Below are 19,839 nucleotides of genomic sequence, written 5' to 3'. Positions count from 1 at the left end.
TGTGAAGTGAACAACCTATGTAACAGTACATGCTAGGCGGGCGCTAGCTTCCTCAATTTGTAAAAATGCCTTTAGGATAAGGAAACCCCACCACGGATCCCTGCCATAGCTTTCAGTGGATTCTTCTCATCTTGAGGCTCTGCTGTTCTCCAGTCCCACTCACCAGGCAGCGCACAGTGGCAACATGATTCTCCCATCCCTTCCACCAGGACCCAGCCCTGTGGGAAGACAGAAGCCAAGACACTTGTCCATCACCGATCCACACCATCAGTTTCCCCAAGCCTGGCTGGTCCATATCACCTCTCTAGGTCCCGCCCTCTCCACATTCCCAGGCCCCTCACCTGGGGACAGCTGCCTATTGGGCAATAGGGGGAGCAATGTGTGATACTGCTGTGTAGACACTCGCACACCATGCAGGGGCCCCCACGCCAGCGTTCCCCGACATTGTACATGAGGCCCCACTGTTCACAGCCCTCACAGGCCTCTGTCTGGCACCTGGGAAGGGAGACATGGTTACAGCTCCTGGAGAAGGGAGTTCACGCAAAGCTACCTCCACCCTGCTTGGTGGACAAAGGGCATTCCTAGGCTTGCAATAAAACTAAGAAAGTCCTGGGTAAATGTTTGGCCATGCTATATTCCCACTCTATCCCTGGAGGTTCCGTAGGGCAGAGAAGCACTTTGGGCCAACACTGCAGGTAAACACAGCCTACTTCAGAAGAGCTGAATAACTCCTACAAGCCGCAACAGATGCGCTCTCCACCCACTAGAGACACAGACCCATTCTTGCCACCAGATTGCTCAAGCTCTATTTGTAGGCCCTGTCTGCTGGCTCCTGGATCTAGTGGGTAGAAGGGTGACGTAGGAAAAGACAGCTCAGGTGTCAATTGGGGGTCTGAGAACAGGTTGCTAGTCTGGGGCCTCCGGCCGATGTGAAATACTTAGTTCAAAGAGGGAATCGGAGTCTACCTCCTAAGCAGGGGTAAAGGATAGATCTTGTCCCTATCCTGTACCTGCGGGCTTTGCGGTGGATGCCACGGCACTGGCGACCGTGCCCAGAGAGGCGTGGGTTGTTAGGGCTCCGAAAAGACCACTGGAGGCTCTGGCTGCTGCAGGGACCCAGGCACTCTGCCCAAGGGGACCAGGAAGACCAGCCACAATCCACTGAGAGACAACAGAAGTCAGGACTTGGTGGTCTGGATAGGAAGAACCCCCCCCCCGGCCCCCCGGCCCCCCCGCCCCCCCGCCCCCCCCACTGCCTCCCCAGGGAACGGCCAGAACAGAGGCTTACCAGCACATTCCGGATTGGGCCTGCAGCGATGTGGCTGCCCATCCTGGCAAAAGCAGAGCTGGCAGTCCATCTTGATGCGTTGTCCAGGCCAGTAATGGGCACCATCCACCAAGCAGGGACACTGCCTGGGTCTCACACACTGCCCCTCAGTGTTCAGCACCTTCCCATCTGGACACCAGCAACCTAGGTAAAGCCCAGCATTAGGCGTTATGCAAAGCAAGGCCTCAACAGACCCAGCCCAGTCCCCCTCACCTGGGCTGCTGCAGGGCCTGTCAGGAGGGCACGCAGCCTGACCAGAAATGTCATCACAAGTCAGAGGGCAGGGGGCACAAGTCCGGAATACCAACTCCCCAAAGCAAGTGGCATTGAGGCAGCCCTCCTGAGGGCAGGGACCTGAAAGTGGGCAAGGACAAAGTCAGAGCTTAGAGAGAGGCATCTGCAGCGAAGACCCGGTGTCCATCACATTCTGCACCCACCACAAGCCTCCATGTCTTCAATGTCTCACGTGGTAACTCCCATGCCCACAGTACCCTCTTTTCCTGCTGTCTCCTCCCATTCCCCCCACTCCCCACCCTGAGGTCCCCTCCCCCCAATGTCCACCTACCCACTCAGCATCCAATTATCAGCTGCCTTGTGCCCCTTTACTCACTGGTCTGGCGGGTGCTATGAGTGCTTCCAGGCAACAGGGCACAGTCCTGGCCCCCATTCTGGGGTGGCCGGCACTGGCGATGCCGTGTTGTGGTGCCCCCACAGGGTTCAGAACAAGGAGACCAGGGAGACCAGGAGCTCCATTCTCCATCCACTGCAAGGGAGGGCCAGGACAATGTGTATGTGTGTGTGTTGGGGGGGGGGGGTGCGGGCTTTGAGGCAGGGCTAGGCTTAAGAGCCTCTATTGTCTCCTCTGTCCCTAGGACCTACTGCTCCCCTCCCCCTGTCAGATGTCCCTTCCCTCACCTGGGCAGGCTTCTGTGAAGCAGGCCTGTGACTGGTGCTGCAGGCCCGGGCAGTTCTGTAGCACCTGGAGACTGGATGTGGAGCAGTTCCGGTTCCGACTCCGTGTGCCAGACCCACAGGTCTGACTGCATGGCGCCCATGGACCCCAGGAGCCCCAGGCCCCACAACCCTGCTCGTCCAGGGAGGGCTCTGTTTCGTCTGCCAATTCACAGTCTGGGTTCCCATCACAAACCTGGGAAAGCAGCAGTCTCAGGCTTCTGGTTAGGTGTATAAAATTCGAGCCTACCCAACCCGGCTTGAGACTCTTACCAGCAGGAAATCAATGCAAGTGCCATCAGGGCAGGAGAATTCTGGACAGGGAGCCCCTGTCCTGTTAGCGCCTCCTGAGGCTGATTGCTCCTCTGGGGAAGAAAGAACAGTTAGCTAGGAAGTACAGCCATTTCCTAGAAAGCAGGAAGACAGTATCCATAGCACAGTCCAGCTCCTCCTAGCCCTGGGGACAGTTAAGGATCCCATCGCAGAGCTGTTTGGGACTCAGGCACAGCCAGGGAGCCAAACCACAGGAGAAGAGGCCTTGGCACGAGGGCAGCTTGGTGAAACATATGGGTAAGAAGTGTCCTGTCAGATGAGCGGTGGTGGGTTGCACCTTTAATCCCAGCACTTGGAAGGCAGAGGCAGGCAGAAGGTGAGTTCCAGGACAGTCAAGGCTACACAGAGAAAGTCTGTCTCAAAAAACAAACCAACAAACAGAAGTATCCTAGCACGCTCCTGCCCCCCACCCCCACCCTATCCTCACAGAGGGACAAACAGAAAGCCAGGGCATTAGAGGAGGACATGGGTGGGGGCCATTGTCCTGTCCTGGATCAAAGGGTCCTTTAGAATGAGGGGTTGAGAATGGTCCTGGGGAAAAGTAAGGGCCTGTGGACAGCTTAGTAGTCTCTCTGGTGAGGTAGTCAGGGCATGAGGTGCTGATTTGTAAGGGCACAAAGAATCCCACTCAAGTAAGGTATGGAGAAGCTGTAGATGGGGGAGTCTCCCCACAGACCACCCTCATGGCCTCTGCCACCACCCACTCTCTTGTTTCACATTTCTAGCCCAAATGTGAACATACAAGAGATTCCTTTCTACTCTCCAATGCGCCTACAGAAAAAAGAAAAATAAATCCAGGGTAGATTTCATGGCAAAGATCAGAGAAACCAAACCAAACCAATCACTCGGCCTCTGATATCCCCAGCCACAGTCTAACTGTGCACCAAACTGCCACAGCATGGGCCAGTCAATGGTGGCAAGTGCTTGGGAAGAGTCAGGCCCCAGCCTGCCACCAGCAGAAGGGACAGAGTAAGGTATGTGACTTTTACCGCAAACATCGGGGTCCTCATCTGAACCATCAGGGCACTGTGTCACTCCATCACATAGCTGTCCTGGGGACACGCAGTGTGGGCTGTGGGCACAGGGCACCTGGTACAGCATGCAGGGCCCACCGCAGTCAAGCTCATCGCTGCCGTCGGTGCAGTCTTCCTCCTGGTCGCAGCGCCAGCCCCGAGGGGTGCATTCTCCACTGTTGCACTGGAACTCCAAGAGGCTGCAGGGCGACGCTGCAGAGAATGTGTTGCTTAGACCAGCGAGAGTGGACTCGACTCTGCAGGCCCAGCTCACCCTCACATCTCCTCTGGGGCTGCCCTCTAGCTTCAGCAACTCCTGACTCTTACCTGAGCATGTCCCATCCTAACCTAACCCCATCTTCTCTTGAACACGGCTGCTGTTTTGCTTTCCACAAGCTTTTCCCTGGACCCTGGACGCCATTAGGTTCTCCTTCAATTGTTCAGAGGGAAGCCCTGAACACCAGGAAGTAATTCTGGACCTTCCATCTTTTTCAAACACTGACTACTTCACTCCAGAGCTCCTAGCCCCAGAATTTGGCCCAAATGCTTCCTTCTGAGATACTCACTTGTCCCCTTCCAGGGCAGCATATCTAGCTTCCAACTTTCTCACCCTGTTTATTCCCAGAGACTCACCAGGGCTGGTACTACCCACAGGACTCGGTGCTGTATCCAGGGAACTGGTGGAAGGGTTCTGCCCAATGCCCCCAGGAGGAGTAGGCAGAGAAGGCAGAGAGCAGTGGCTAGGCCCCTCATCAGCTCCATCTGGGCAGTCCCAAACTCCATCACATAGCTGGATAGTCCTAACACAAGTGCCATCAACACAAGATACCTCTCCAGAGATGCAGCTCACAGGCCCTGCAGTCAAGAGGAGAGGAGGTGATCCTGAGATTCACCCCTTTTAAGACGTAAAAAATGTATGTGTCTGTGCATGTATGCTACATGTGTGTGTCTGTGCATGTATGCTACGTGTGTGTGTCTGTGCATGTATGCTACATGTGTACAGGGACATGTGGAGGCCAGAAGAGCATGTCAGAACCCCTAGATCTGGAGTTATAGGTGGTCGTAAGGTTCAGCGTGGATGCTGGGAGCTAATTTCAGCTTTTCTTGAAGAGCAGCATGTGTTCTTAACCACTGACCAATCCAGCTCCTGGGATTGCCCCCTTATTCTATCTCTTTTGGGGATCTCCACTTATTCATTCACAGGTACCACCTTCATGAGTGGAGACCGGACATAGAATGGGGTAGATACTCAGGGGACTTCAGGATCTAGACCCTGAGAGGGGCTTCCTAGAAGGCTGGAGGCAGGGCAGAGACTCCTCACCCAGACAGGACTCTTCATCTGCAGCATCCAGACAGTCAGGATGACCATTACACAGCAGGGCAGGTGGTAGGCAGCGACCATCAGCACAGGCCAAAGAGCCATGGGGACATAGGCACCCTTGCTCATCTGTGCCATCTCCACAGTCATCCTGCCCGTCACAGATCAGGGACAGGGGCAGGCAGTGGCCAGACTGGCAAGACATCTGTCCCTCCCCACAGACTGAGGTGGCACAACCTGGCATGGGACAAGCAAGCAGATTCAGGATGCTGTGCTGCCAAAGATCCTGGCCCAAGAAGGACCAGAATACCCTCTCTGTCCCTCATTTCCTGCCCATCACCCAAGTCACAGCTTCTGGCAGGGGAAGCAGTAATTTAGGATGCCACCCTGGGGCCAGATGCGGCAGCTTCAGTAAACTCAGTTATCTGTCCCTGTAACTACCACACACAGGTTATACTCACCCTCCTCATCTGAGCCGTCACCACAGTCATCCTGATTGTCACAAAGCCATTCAAGTGGCACGCAGTGCCCATTCTCTCTGCACAGAGTCTCTCCTTCTGCACAGCCAGGTTCCATGTCCTCACATGGGGCACCACCACGGTCACAATGCCACTGGCTTCCCTGACACGTGCTGAGCCCACAGAGGCCTGGCATTAGCCACAGATCAGCCTGTTTGGCCCTAGAGCACAGGCTTCTCCTGGGTCTCCCACTCACCAGTTTCCACAGTCCTTTTGCAGCACAGTCCCTGGTGGGAAGAAACTGCCCTGCCACTCACAGGGACAGGCAGCCAGCTTCATGCAGGCTCCTCCTGATTGCACAGAGCACAGGACTCAGGACCAAGGAGAGCCCAGCGAACATTTAGCCTTTACCCAGTCTCCATGTTCTGTCCCCAACGACATACCATGCAGCAGTGTCCCCTCAGGGCAGAAGCAGCCCTCCACACAGGTGATGACCTGGCAGTGCCATCTGAGCTCAGAATGGTGGTCGTGGCAAGTGGGTGGACATGTAGAGCCACAGGGTTCATACACCTGACCTCCTTCACACTGTAGGGCTGAATGGATAGAAGAGAGGCTCTGCTCACTGAGGCCCAAGGGCACCAGGAAACAATGTCTCAGGTAATAAGCTTCAGTTGACACCCAAGGGACGCACAGGATGCACGCTAGAGACCTCTATCAAGATGCTCCCCAAAGGAAGATGAAAGATGCCAGCCCTGTGCACTAGCCATTCCCATGTCTGGTCCATTAAGAAAAGTGTCCAGCAACAGAGTGAGCACTCAGGTCACATTTGAACTTGAGTGACTAAATAGCCAGCTGATGGGACAGGAGAAGCACCTTTCAAGGGGCTCAAAGTAGGCAGGATTGAGTAGGACACACTCACGGCAGAGCTCCTGGCTGCGCCAACGCACATGGTGTCTGTGCCGGGCACACTCATCAGCGTATGTGGCAATGGCTGAGCAGAGGCACTCACAGTCACCCCCTGTGTCACAGCTGTGGGGTGGAGCTGTCAGCCTATCATACATCCCCACCCCACCCCTACACCTCAGCATGCCCATTGCACCCACCGCACAGCCTTCTTACCCACAAGCATCGTACACACACCACTCATAGTACTGCTGTGGGGGCACCTCTGTGTGGCATGGGGCAAAGATTGGCTGCAATATCACCTCACAGCGTGCCCGGGCCCAGTTTGCCCGATGGGCATTCACCTGCAAAACGGTACTTTTGTGGATCTCCCTCCCTCCCTCCCTCCCTCCCTCCCTCCCTCCCTCCCTCCCTCCCTCTCTCTCTCTCTCTCTCTGCTAGTATATCCACCCTCCCTTCTGGCTACCCTGTCCTGCTCACGGTACAAGGATGTGGCAGGTCTCCTGGCTCAGGGCACAGGGGATTGAGGCGCCAGGAATGCGCAGTCAGTTCTGCTGTGGGCTCCAGGACTCCTTGGCGACTCCGCAGATCATTACTGGCATCACTATCAAAGTTTCCGCACAGCCCGGCCACACGACCATGGAAGTGGGGGGACAGCTGTACCAGCACCCGGGTGCCTGGTGGCATTAAAAAAGTGACTTCCAGGGCCCTCAGCAGGCTGGGGCAAAAAGACACATGGGTATAGTAGCTTCCTGCACAGGAGCCCTACTCAACAGGGGACAACTGAAGAGTGACATCTAGGAGCCAACTAGGAAGCTAGTTTCCTAACTAACTCTAGGCTGAAAGACAGCAAAATCTCCCCACCAGGCGAGATTCAGGTGGGACCTGGCTTCTGGATGGGCTGAGAGACTCTTCTGTGGCAAGAAACTCTAGGCTAGCCCAGCTGAGAGGACCAGATCCACACAGGGTTATTTTGGTTTCCCACAGTTCCTCACTAACAGTTATATTTCTAAAACGCCAACTGCTTGGGTAGTGCGATATCAGCTGGTCTATTTTCATTTCTTCCTAAAACTTGATATTTTCTAAATGTTTCTTCGGTGGGGTGGTCATGCTTGTAAAATGAAGAGAAACACAATTATGAAAATATAATATGGAAGCTCCAACCATTTTTAGAGGCTCTAAGACATGGGTGGCCACTGGGTGAGGGGCACCGGGCAGAGGGTGGAAAGGTGGGAGGCAGCAGATATCTTGGCTTGGCTGTCATACTGGAGATGGGTCCTGAGTGGGCTCAGGGGTCCGCCTCTACCTCAGAGCTTGGCAGGCACTGAGGAAGAAGGGTCTGGGGGAAATCCAGCTGCCAGCGTGAAGGCCTAGTGTGGGCTAAGGGCAGAAGGACAGAGCCTGACCTCCATCCCAGAGCAGAGTGAGACCCAGGCGTGTTGTCAGCAGCAGGAAGAGGCCAGCATGGTGCAGGCTCAGGCCGGGGCCTGTATAGACTTTGGGGAGCCTTATGCTCACTCCATTCACTGTTACGGCCTGGCCTGAAGAAGAAGGGAAGGTGTTAAACTTAGTTTGGTCCCCGAGAGATCCACCCAGCCACTCTTCCAAACTTTCTTTTGCATCATTTCCTAGGTGACCTTGGGTGGGTCATTAGTCTTCTCTGGGCCTCGATCTCACAGCCTTCCAGAGTTTTGGCTCCACCCCACCCCACCATAGGACAACAAAACCCAGGGAGGAGCTGGGAAGAGCTATGATGCTACGCTGCTTTACCCCACACCCTCTGCCTGTATCCAGCCATTCTTGCTAGGTCACAGTCACCTCTCAGCATGTGCACAACAGTGCTGTCCAGACGCACAACCAACGCCTTGGTACATGTGAGGCCACTGGCCCCACAAGGCAAGTTCTGGACGGAGACACTGAAGCGGCCACCAGCCTCTCTCACCAGCAGGTACTCGCAGGCCCCAGGAAAGGTAAAGACCAGCCCATCGAACGTCACATAGTGGGGTGCGCCGGACGCCTGGCACCATCCACTGCACCGCTGACCTGTACAGTGCCAGCGCTGGCCCTGGCACACACTGTGGGCAAGAGACAGGACAGAGCCATCAACAATAGTCCAGACATACCCTGCCTGAGTGTGAAGAATTCTTGAGGGTCCCCAGGGTACAGGCCACTCTGCATGTGCTGCCCCAGCCATTTTAACCCCTTGTAGTGAAGAGGTATGATGGCCTGGGGAGTCAGGGGTCACAAGGTCATATGGTAACAGGTGATGGGACTGAGCATACCAAATGTTGCAGTCTTCCTGGATGGTGGCATTGGGTGGGTACCATTGCCCGTTGTGGCGACAGGGACAAAGATCAGGAGACACACAGTGCTTGTCCTGCGTGAAGGGTAAAAGCACTGTTTTGGGCATCTAGGGAGCAGGGCAGGCTCCTTGTGTAGGGAGAGGCACTTTGTTGCCCCATGGGTCCCTTTTCCAGCCTCACCAGCAATACAGTGCCAGGGGGACAGACACAGCCATCAGTGCTTCCAGCCCAACAGGAATGGTTGGCACGGGGGCTGTCACAGGTGAGAAGGCAGGCACCAGGGACATAGATGAGCTCCCGAGGGCAGAGAGCCCACTGTCGGGGGCAGTGGTGGGCTGTGCAGTTCCAGAGGCCCCTCTCCTGGCAGATGCTGTAGAGGAAGGTAAGGTGGAAGAGCCAGGCTCAGCATGGGCTCGTCTGGCTATCCTATCCCCTGGTCAGACACAATGAATCTCAGGAACCGAGATACCGAGGACCTCTGCAGGCATCTGGATCCACTAATACTAGGACACTGGTCTCAGTGCTAGAGACTGAAACAGTTCTACTTCCAACACCCCAGCCCCTAGCATAAGCGGGCAAGCTATTCAGGAAGCCCACATGCCTGGGATCCACAGTCCTTCTTCTGTCTGGCCCCTGTGGGGTGGAGATACCGACTCTCCTAATGTGATGACTAATCTTGACTGTCAATTTGATGCGATCTAGAGTCACCTAGAAGACTAATCTCTGGGCCTGTCCATGAAGGATTTTTATAATTGAGTTAGTTAAGGTGTGAAGATCCACCCTGACTGTGGGCAGCACCATTCCATGGGCTGAGGTCCTGGGGTAATAAGAAAGTGAGCCAAATTCCAGCATCCATCTCTCCCTGTTTCCTAAGGATGCAGTATGACCAGCTGCCTCCTGCCACCATGACTTCCCCACCCTGGTGGGCTGTATTTCCCTGCACCATGAGCTAAAATAATCACTTCCTCTCCTGAGCTGCTTCCTATCAGGTATTTGGTCACAGAAACAGGAAAAGCGACTAAGACATTTACCACTTGTCCAAACCAGGAGAGGGGACCCACTGAAGTGCCCTAGAGCCTGCCCCAGCCTCCTGAAGTACAGACCTCATCTTGCCTTCTCAGTAACAAATGGTCAGCCCAGCTGAGCCTCTCTTTCCTCATCTACCAAGTAGGAATGGTTTTGCACCTCCCACACTCTATTAGGCTATAGTTAGGAAGTAAAATCAACACAATATGTAGTGAGCAAGAGCTTCCTGAAGCTGACAGTGCCGCAGCACTGAGACAGTATCAGCACCCTGCCATCCCTCCCTGACAACCACTGTGACCATGCAACAGCACACCTAGCCACTCTCTCCCTCCTCTCTCCTCCTCTCTCCCTCCCTCCCTTTCCCTCTTTCCCTCCCCCTCCCCCTTGCTCTTTGCCCAAGGGTGGCAGGTCTTACCAGTGGCTGCAGTCTCTCACAGTGGTGGTGTTAATGGTGTACCGATGGCCTCCAAATTGACAGTGGCACATGCTGGGAGGCACACACTGGCCTTCAAGGTCCCACAGTAGTCCCGGGGGACAATTACAACCAGCCACACAGATGCCCAGCTCTTTACAGTCCTCTGGCTCCCCACAATGGTGACCACACACTGGGGCACACTCCTGGTACACCTGGCCACCAGGACACGAAACAGCTGGACACAGGAATGTATGCAAATCAGAAGCCTAGCCACCTTGTCTGGGCCTCAAGTCCCTGTACCTCTACAGGAGAAAGAGCCTAGCAATAGTCTGGTAAGGAAGGGATTCCTGCCCCCTCCAGCTCCTCCTAATGATGGTGGTGAGGCACTAGGAAGGGGGATGTGAGGGGCCTAGGCAGAGAAACTCACGGCACAGGGTCTCATTCCTCCATTGCAGCAGGACGCCCTCCTGGGCACAGTGACGTGTATAGGCAGAGAGCACAGGGCACAGGCAGTCCCTGCCAGGGGCACAGCCACACACGGCCTCCAAGCACCGTAATCGAAATGGTTCCCTGTCTACTAACCCATGACACTCCTTGGGGCAAAAAGAAAAGGCAGTTAGTTCTTTGTCTGTGGATCTCATTCCCTTGGGATCCCACTGCTAGCTGCCTCCCTGTGCCCTTGAACTCTCTCTAGACTTTTGGATCCTTGATCTTATGGGCAGAGGGGACACCCTAGTACCTGGAAGGCATGGCCATGCAGGATGGCACAGGCTGCCTCTGTGAAGGTGAGGTGCTGAGAGTAAGAACTGCAGAAGAGTGGGCTTTTGTCCACCAAGGGGCACCTTCCATCACCTGACACTTGGAACTTGCTAGCAAAGGCAGTGACACTAGTCTCTATGTCTCCAGCCGGTGTCAGAAAGTCATCCTGTTGCTTCCAGGTAAAAGTACCACACAGACCCTGCACCTGAGCCACGGAAGACACAGAAAAGTGAAATACAATCTTACCTAGCCTAACCCAGACATTCACTGGCCTCATAGCATACCTGGTAGGCATGACGGGGGTCCAGCGTGATGTATGCCGCAGGCTCAGCCACTCCCCAGAGAACCCAGGCCCCAGGCCAGTGCAATAGCAAGAATGTAGAAGAGGCCCAGGAAATATTGAAGCCCTCAACACCAATCCAGGGCAGGTCTACATCCTCCCCGTCTACCAGCACAGCTCCTGGAAGAGAAGCCTGACCATGTAATGGGGAGTCTGTGGAAGGAAGGGGCTTCAAGAGGAACTTGGCAAGAAAATGGAGAGGGGGCTGTGTTAGTGTGGGATGAGGGAACAACTAGTGTGATCCCTGTGAGGACACCTGTCCTACCAGAGACCACCCTTCCATAGCTCAAGAACCACATCACCATGCATTTTTTTATATCCCTCTGTTTGTGTGGTCAGTATATGGGGGGAGTTGGGTAAAGAGAGCTGGCAGCAGGCCTGGGCTTGGCAGAGTTGGAGGGATAGTTGCTGAGAGGGGTTAGCCTTCTGCTCATACCCAAGGCCTTTCCAACTCTTATAACTGTGTCTGCTTCTGGGCTGGGGACATGAGGTGATCTGGGTGGTAAGTGCAGGTGCAGGAATCTAGAAGGGACAGTTTTTGGAATCCAAGAGGGGTGTGTGGAGGGCAGGCACTGGGTAGGCCTGAGTATGCTGAGTAAGGACAATGGACAGCAGGCCCAGTTGGTACCCCAAAGAAGTAGACTGCAGAGTTGTCTACTCTGCAGAGAATAAAGGTCCCACGCTAGCCAAGGAGGCAGAGCTGCAGCTACCTGAGTATCTGAGCTGAATGTGGGTGTTCCCCAGGAAGACAGAGAGGGCATGGAGGCAGCTCCCAGTGTCACAGGCCCCATGTTCCAACACAACCAGCAGCTGGCCTTTCACAGAGTCCTAGGGTAGACAGGATGAGGATGGTAAGAGTGTGTGGAGGATCCATGAGGAGGCCTCAGGTAATGTCAGCTCCTACCCTACACAGGTGCTAACCAGACGGATTCTGTGAGACAAGATGTGCTTAGCTCACCAGGGACTGACATAGGCGAATGGACATGAGTGTATATGGGGAGGAGGTTTGTGTGTGGGGTGTGTGTGTGTGTGAGAGAGAGAGAGACACAGAGAGAGAGAGTGTGTATGCGCTCATACACACCCATACTTCTCTTCCACCCCATGAGTGTTCCTTTATGTATACATATCCATATATGCATATACTTTTATTGAATCTACATACACAGCATGACTGTGTGTGGGGTGTGTGTGTGTGTGTGTGTGTGTGTGTGTGCATGAGCCTGTGCTGGCATGTAGCCTCCATCTGTGTGTGAATACCTCATGCATCTTTGGTCAGATGATGGGGAGACAGCTGCCCTGGATAACACACCAGCTTGTTGGCCCTGCTCTCCCCTGATTTTCTCACCCTACTGTCACCCAGCAAGGGGGGAGGGGGAGGGAGAATAAAGAGACTACAGTGGTCCAACACTAAAATTGAGAAATCACTGATCAGTCCTCAGAAGGATGGAAAAAAAATGATGTGTGCTGAGTTGGGAAGCTTCAACGTTATTGAGGAGGGTCCTTTCTTTCTCCTGTGACAAGTCCAGTGTGTTACATCTGTCTGTATAAGGGACTATGAAGATGGGTTTAGTTCTGTGGCCAGTTAGAGGTGGGGACTAGAAAGGATGGTGTGGGGAGTGCAGGGGTCTACTTTAATGACTTGTTTACAGTCATCTCCCTCAGGACTCCCATGTGAGGCCCCCACTCTAACAAAATCCCCCTCCTGAAACAGGCTGTCTGCTCACCTGCACCAGGCTGTAGTGGCAGCCGGGAGTGCCCCTGAAGAAGAAGCTCCGCCCATCAAAGGTGAAGTAATGTCCATCACCACCCACTGCACACTCAGCAGGGCACAGGGCCTGGGCACAGTGCCAGCGACCATCCTGGCAAACACTAAAGGCACAAGGGATAGGACAGTGCACTGTGGCATCAGCTCCATCCCAGGGTGTTGATTCTCTCTCTCCCCTGGCACACCCACCACCAATAGAAGTGGATAGTCATCAGGCATGCCAGAAAATGCCACAGGTCACTGGGTGGGAGACCCCAGAATGGGCTGGTTATTGGAAGGGGCAGATCTCAGAGACAGCACAGAGAAAACATATCAGAACATGGCCAATGACCCACCAAGGATTGCACTGCTGTTTCACGGTGTCACCAGGAGCGTAGCGCTGGCGCCGGTGGTAGCAGGGGCAGTGGGCAGCAGGCACACAGAGGGCACCATCCCAGAAGAGGCCTGTTGGGCACTCACAGCCACTCACACACTCTTTCCCACAAGACCCCTCCTCTCCCTGGGCTACTGCTGAACAGCTGGGTGGACAGGATGAGACACAATCAGAGTAGAGCTGCCCCCCTGGACACACACGTTCTGTGGGAACAAAATATTGGCCTATGAGGAGTTGGCTTTGCAAATCCAATAGGCCATGGGAGGCAGCCAAGAAGCCCTTAGGTCACTCAAGGATCTTGATTGATTTGGGATAGGCAGAGCCAGCATACCACAGAAGCCAGGCTTCCTCCAGTGCACATAGATGTGCTGCCTGGCACAGGCCTGGGCATAGTTGGCAAAGGTGGCACACACAGCCTCCAGTTGCCCCTCTGGGCCATTGCCTGCTGTGGCTCCAACACAGTAGGCAAAGAGACAGGTCTCATGGTACTCATCTGGCTGAACCTGTAGGGAAGGGAGATCCTCAGCCAGCAAATGCCTCTCCTCACCAAGATCTCCTGTCTCCTCCTCCTTTGCATCTCAACTTGAAACCAAACATGGGTAAGTGCTAGAAGGATCCTCAGGAGTCACAAGAACAGCCATCTTGTTCTCAAAGGTAAGACAGGGAAAGGGCAACCAATGACTGAATCAGATGACCCAACTGGCATCTCTTTAAGCATCCACTAGTCACTACGAAACCTCTCCCCTCTAGAGCTGGTCACCACCTCTACCCCACCCATACCTGTCCATGACATTGCCAGAATGGACCCTCCAGCAGTTGGTGGCACATGTCCTGAGCTTGAGCTTGAAGCTTGACAGCTTCCAAGTCAGTTAATGTACCTCCTAGGAGGCTCTCACAGCCCCAAGCCACTTCCACCGCATCCAGACACCCAGGCTGAGAACAGAGACAGGCCAGGAAGCAGTGACATTATCCAGGGAAACAGGAAAGTGATTACCTCACAGTTGCCTCCAGACCCCACTGTCATGCCCACTAGACCAGGGCTGCAGATGGCAGCAAAGTGACAAGCCCAGCTCAGAGAAGAGGAGCCAGAACCATAGTCAGTCCATACAGAGCTGCTCAGTGGCCATAACAGGGAGGACCCAAGATTGTCATTACACAGCAGTTGCCAGACTCCCTATGGGGCCTGGAACCTGTGTGCTCTCCATGAAGACCCCAGGAAAATAGTAGGCAGGCAGGAGACAGCCTCACCTCAGAGCCAGGGAGCTTCCATGAATTCCCAAAGGTAGCAGCTAGCGTAGCCAATCCCCCTCCCGGCTCCACAAAGTCATCTGAGAAAAGTTGAAGCCAAAGCTAAACCTGGGTCCTACGTCTCTTCCCTCCCTTCCTTCCCCCTCCCTCTCTCCTGCCCTCCCTCCCTCCATCCCTCCTCCAGACACCTCACATACCCTCTGGCCTGCCATTGTAAAGCCCACAGAGGCCCTGTGTCCGTCCCCAGAACTCATGGTCCACGGAGATGGAGATGGAACTGGACCTGTCCAGTCTCACAACCACCCCCAGGCCCCCAGAGAGCACCAGCCAATCTCCCTGCCACTGCAGGCTCATCCCTGGAAAGAGGATAGGGTCATTCAGTGTCAAGGGCCACACTCCCAGCTCATCAGCAGGGTCTAGACTGCATAGGGAAAGAATTCACACAAATTTGCAAGCTCTGCACTATGGTTTTTGTGCTGTGGCTGCTATCTTGAGAGAGTAAAGTATGACACATACACTATATCCACACATACACTATATCCACATCACACATACACTATACACACACATCACATACACACTATACACACACATCACATACACTATACACTCACCACACATATATTATATCCACACATACACTATACACACACCACACATACACTATATCCACATCACACATACACTATACACACACATCAAATACACACTATACACATACTATCACATACACTATACACACACCACACATTCACTATACATACACCATAATACACTACATACACATTTCACTCACACTACATATACACATATAGCACACATACTATATATACATTACATGTGCCACAACACACAACATAAACCACATACCTCATAGCATTCATACACACATACCACACTTCTACACAGGCAATACATACATACTACATACACTCTGTCCACCCACCCATACCATATAGACACTACACGCTTAGCTCCAGCCTCCTGTCCCAGCCATGATACTCTCATGAGGTTCATGGCAGGTAAACAGAGTGGCCTGCCCAAGTCACAGTTGAAGACAATAGGGAGTGGGTAAGCCAGGCTTATGTCTTCCTGACCCCTAGTTTTCAAAATCTTCCCAACAGTACTCGGGGTGTGTGTGTGTGTGTGTGTGTGTGTGTGTGTGTGCGCGCAGTGGCTCTGCCCTAGCCTGCCACCCTGCCCTTAGGAGTAGGCGGAAAACCTCAGAGGAGTGAAGAAGCCCTTACCATGGAGCAGCTGAGGCTCCCCAACAGGCACTGGCTGGCCCTTCACAGAGACCTCTCCATCTTGGATCAATACCTCCTCAGGGCCCATCACCACTTGAACCTAAGAGAGAGCAGTGGACCAGATGGGTAGTTCTCCTCCCCTACCCCTGCTATTTCCAGACCTTCACTGGGGTCATCTTTCTCTCCCTTACCAGCCAGCAGTGTCTATGCTGGGGACAGTGGACACTAGGCCTGAGGTGGACAGCCCAGGTGGAATCCATAGCACCAGCTAGCAAGTAGGTACACTGGCCCAGGAAGTGGTAGTGATGTCCGTCAAAAGTTTGGTAGTGGAAGCCAGACCAGGTGGCACAGGTGGCTGAGGGACGCTGGCGCTGGCTCCAGAGCTGGCCTACAGCTCCTGCCAGAGGCTGCAGGAGGCCTTCAGAGGAAGCATTGCCTGAGCAAGATGATGCAGGAACAGAGGTGAGGACACAGTTCCTGGCACAGCAGGAGGTATGAGAGCGGGGCATGGTCCCTCAGAGGGACCATAGGAGTAGGCAGGACCTGGTGGAAAGGCCTAGAACTCTTAAGGGTGAGGAAGAGGGTCTGGATAAGCCTGTCTCCAGAACTGGAGACTACAGACACACCTGGGCGGTGCTGACCAGAACAGCTGAGGCACATCTGGGAGCTGCTGTTCCACCAGCTGTGTCCCCAGGGTTGGGCACAGCATTCCTCTAGGCTTCCTGCCGAAGAGTTAGCTGAGCCTGCTAGAGGTTGGCAATGCCATGTGACAAAGCAATGACCTTTAGGGCTGGTTTCAGCAAGGGCTGTGGTAGAAAAGAATGGGGCACACCCAGCTTGTCATTATTTAGATGGCTTGGAGAGCCAACCAGACCTGTTGTGTCCTCAGGCAGTCTGTCACCTTTGCTACATCACAGATGGGCTCCCTTTCACAGCTACTACCCCAAAAGGTACCACCTACCCATCCCTCTTGGGTACTCACCATCGGTACAGTGAGCTCCCCCCCATCCTGGACAACAAGCCCTCACTGTCCGGTTCCAAGTAGCAGGCCTGGTTTCCGGGGGTCTGCCCCCATCACACAGGGAGAAGCAGGGAAAGATGTTAATATTCAGCCAAGTCCTACCATAAGGTAAGGTGGGTCTTGGTCTGGTCAAGTACTTAGTGGGTTAGTTCTAGTCAACTACTCTGAGGGGTCCTGTCAAGCAATTCTCCTCTCCCGGCCTTACTTTCAAATGTTAAGCAAGAATGAATGCTAGGAAGTAACCTGGGGCAGTAGGGAGAAGTGTCACACCTTTCTTCCCCTGCCATACTGTGCCCACCACAGTGCCCTCTCATCCACCTACATCATCTCTCTCCACCCTTCCTTGAATCCAGTCAGAACCTGTTTCCCAAATGCCTGCTGCACTAGTTCCTCCCCCACTCTCAGGATATCCTGTGGTCACTCTTTCCTTTCCTGTCCGGCAGACAGCCCAGGTTCTGACCCTCACTCACTTGTAGATCGCACAGAGCCCAAGTGCTGGGGGCCTGGTGAGCCCCACACGGCCACTCCAGGACAGGTCCAGCTGCCAGCCTAGGCGGCTATAATGGTACAAACTGGTGCAGGGTACGAGGTCCTCCTGACGAGGCGTTACTTCCTCTTCCACATGGACAGTCTCTATCTGCTCACACCAATGCCTGTCCAGGGACAGGAGAGCACAGATACCAGCATTGTCCATTTTGTCACCGAGAAGTTTTGTACTATGAATCCGAGGCCCCAAGGGCTGCTGGGAGAAGTACTTGAAAGAAGGGAAAGATTAAGGGTTGATAGAAAAGGGCTAAAAGAAAATCCTGGCATCCCAGAGGGAGCCTGGGTATAGACAGGCAGGAGGATCTTATCCCTGGGAGCTGCTTACCCATTAGCCTGAGTCCATAGCATCCCAAAGAGAAGGGCAAGAGGCAGCATAGTGCTCCACCACAGGTCGCCTTTGGGAGGACCTGATGCTTGGACTTGGGCAATGCTGCTGGAGGAGACCAGAGAGGATAGCACTGTCCCACAATGAGGTCTGAATTAACCTGGAGGTCAGTCTGTCCAAGGCTCTTCATAAGGGTAGATTTTATCCCAGCCCCTGGGTACCAGCTGTTCAAAACCAGATTGGACCTACCTCCAGCATCCCTTCACAGGCCAATTCTCCCTGGAAACAGGCCCCATCCCACCCATCCAGGAGTGTGGGTGTGTGAGGGGACCACAGCTGGACACTTTGAGCCCCTGGCTTTTCTACACTGTCAAGCACTACCACAAACTAATATATGAGTGTGGTCAAGACACCTTCCCTTTCTGGGCGTTTGTTTCCTTACCAGTAAAAACTTCAGGGACTTTCCAAGGCTGCACAGATGGGCCTCAATAAGCTTTTTGAAACTTCAGGTGTGGGAGGGTCTCTCCACCCTCCAAAAACTGCAGGGCTAGAGAGAAGGTGGCTCAGTGTTTTAGAACACTTGATACTCCCAGATTTGGTTCTCAGCAACCAAACTTTTAGCTCATAACCACCCATATATATAGGCAAAACACATGAAATAAGCCATTGCCTTTATTATGGTGTTCTCTCTATGCTCTTTCCTCTCCCTGTCCCCTCAGCTCAGGTGCACAGGAAGAGAAAACACCCAAGTTATGTGGAGACAATATGGAACCGTAAACCCTTCGCTCAGTGAAGTCAGTCTTTTGAGGGTATCTGTATGAGGTGGTTGGGGCCATTTGGTCACCTGTGGTTTTTCTGAGGGCCCCAAAGCATTCAAACACTGAAAGGATCCAGGAAGATGGGAAGGAGAGAAGGGTGGAATAAGAGCGGGGGCGGGGGGAGCTTGTTCCCCCTGCCCCTGGATGGAGCAGTGTTAAGCCGGATAGAATAATCCCAGCATCCGTCTGGTTTAGAGGAGGCAGCTGCAGGCTCCACAGGCAAATCCTGGTTACATCCTGGTCACCAGTAGGCCTCCAAGGCCACTGGGCTGGAATGCGGCTGGACCGGAAACTCTGAATCCTTCTATTTCATAATGAAATGAGGTCCCACTGGGCATCCTGCATGGTCACCCCACCTGGTGCACCCCACCTGGCCTGGGGGTTCCTTCCTCTGGGCCTACTATTGGGCCTGGGACCAAAATAGGGCCAGTATGAGTTTCCCCAGTTGCTTCCAGATATCTAGGGTTGGTGCCTGGGAGTTGAGCAGTCCTGGGGAAGGGTCAGCATCTATTCTGGGCACAGTGTCCTTCTAACTTCTCTAACATTCTCACCTGGCCACTGTTCCTGCATATCCTACATACGTGGACTGCAGTTCTCAAAGCCCATTCTTGCACACAGAGAGGGACACAAACTCTGCTCCTAGCCATCTTTACTCAGTGAAGCAGCCAGTTATTAAAAGAGCCTTTTGCATCTTGAGTCACAGGACCTCCTGATCCTTCAGGTCGGTCTCCATTGCTCCAGATTTCACTCTAACTATCTGTAAATGTTGAGGACATCCCTGCTCCATCTTATAAGGCTAGCCTTGGGTCACTGCCCTGATTCCACAGGTGTCACTATCCTTGTGTCAGGGTGCCATTGTCAGGGACCGTGTCCTATCCAAGAGGGCCATTTAATGGCCTCCTCTTCCCAGACTCTCTCCCAGCAGCTCTGTTCTGCAACTTGGCTGACAAGGGAAGCTTGGACTGGGGAGAAATGTAACTTGGATCTGCCCTTTTCCCTACAGGGGCAGGCAGGCGGAAATGGGAGCCCATGGGAGTTTGAAGAAAAATCACAGGGCATGGAATATCCAGCCTAGATTTTAATTCCAGGGCTGGGTGAGGGTGTCTGAAGAGCAGAGGGGGATGGCTTAGGAGTACCTGCACCCATGAGCAGAAATGGTGGAAGTCTGGGGAGAGATCCACACCTAACGCCAGGAGGTTTTCTTACCCACGGACAACACTCCCCCGCCCCCGCCCAGCCCCGCCCCACCTCACCCCCTGCAGTTTCCATGCCTGTCCAGCGGTCTCAGTCGGGGACTTGGTTCCTTTTTCCCCATTTTCTACTTTGAGAGCCCTCTCTCTGCCCTCTTAG

General features: G+C 53.8%; 1 protein-coding gene across 18 annotated transcripts in view; it reads right to left on the bottom strand.

Annotated features, from left to right (window-relative positions):
- The window catches only part of Sspo (SCO-spondin), a 55,033-nt gene extending 35,313 nt beyond the window's left edge, over nucleotides 1-19,720 (bottom strand). For 5 of the 18 annotated variants that reach the window (XM_017321574.2, XM_006506068.4, XM_017321575.2 and 2 more), the window contains exons 1-39: nucleotides 17,921-18,068; nucleotides 17,672-17,776; nucleotides 17,271-17,453; nucleotides 16,762-16,844; nucleotides 16,406-16,585; nucleotides 15,971-16,215; nucleotides 15,780-15,879; nucleotides 14,730-14,888; nucleotides 14,533-14,612; nucleotides 14,065-14,217; nucleotides 13,616-13,787; nucleotides 13,247-13,487; nucleotides 12,871-13,015; nucleotides 11,857-11,974; nucleotides 11,091-11,266; nucleotides 10,787-11,011; nucleotides 10,475-10,640; nucleotides 10,048-10,282; nucleotides 8,787-8,976; nucleotides 8,586-8,680; nucleotides 8,122-8,378; nucleotides 7,710-7,844; nucleotides 6,784-6,980; nucleotides 6,520-6,647; nucleotides 6,320-6,429; nucleotides 5,844-5,993; nucleotides 5,657-5,750; nucleotides 5,404-5,573; nucleotides 4,946-5,179; nucleotides 4,258-4,479; nucleotides 3,601-3,837; nucleotides 2,552-2,643; nucleotides 2,243-2,474; nucleotides 1,938-2,090; nucleotides 1,541-1,681; nucleotides 1,289-1,471; nucleotides 1,011-1,161; nucleotides 342-495; nucleotides 164-218 (exon numbers count right to left, since the gene is read on the bottom strand). In XM_017321574.2, the coding sequence (XP_017177063.1) occupies nucleotides 164-218; nucleotides 342-495; nucleotides 1,011-1,161; nucleotides 1,289-1,471; nucleotides 1,541-1,681; nucleotides 1,938-2,090; nucleotides 2,243-2,474; nucleotides 2,552-2,643; nucleotides 3,601-3,837; nucleotides 4,258-4,479; nucleotides 4,946-5,179; nucleotides 5,404-5,573; nucleotides 5,657-5,750; nucleotides 5,844-5,993; nucleotides 6,320-6,429; nucleotides 6,520-6,647; nucleotides 6,784-6,980; nucleotides 7,710-7,844; nucleotides 8,122-8,378; nucleotides 8,586-8,680; nucleotides 8,787-8,976; nucleotides 10,048-10,282; nucleotides 10,475-10,640; nucleotides 10,787-11,011; nucleotides 11,091-11,266; nucleotides 11,857-11,974; nucleotides 12,871-13,015; nucleotides 13,247-13,487; nucleotides 13,616-13,787; nucleotides 14,065-14,217; nucleotides 14,533-14,612; nucleotides 14,730-14,888; nucleotides 15,780-15,879; nucleotides 15,971-16,215; nucleotides 16,406-16,585; nucleotides 16,762-16,844; nucleotides 17,271-17,453; nucleotides 17,672-17,776; nucleotides 17,921-17,976 (6,202 nt within the window). In that variant the 5' untranslated portion in view covers nucleotides 17,977-18,068. The other 13 variants (XR_001785128.2, XR_003956195.1, XM_017321581.1 and 10 more) reach the window with 9 other exon arrangements.
- Between the last annotated feature and the right edge of the window lie 119 nt (nucleotides 19,721-19,839).

This window comes from Mus musculus, chromosome 6, assembly GCF_000001635.26.
Source record: "Mus musculus strain C57BL/6J chromosome 6, GRCm38.p6 C57BL/6J".
Lineage (NCBI taxonomy): Eukaryota > Metazoa > Chordata > Mammalia > Rodentia > Muridae > Mus > Mus musculus.
Note: the sequence above shows the minus strand (reverse complement) of the source record. Positions and strands in the feature narration are given on the sequence as shown.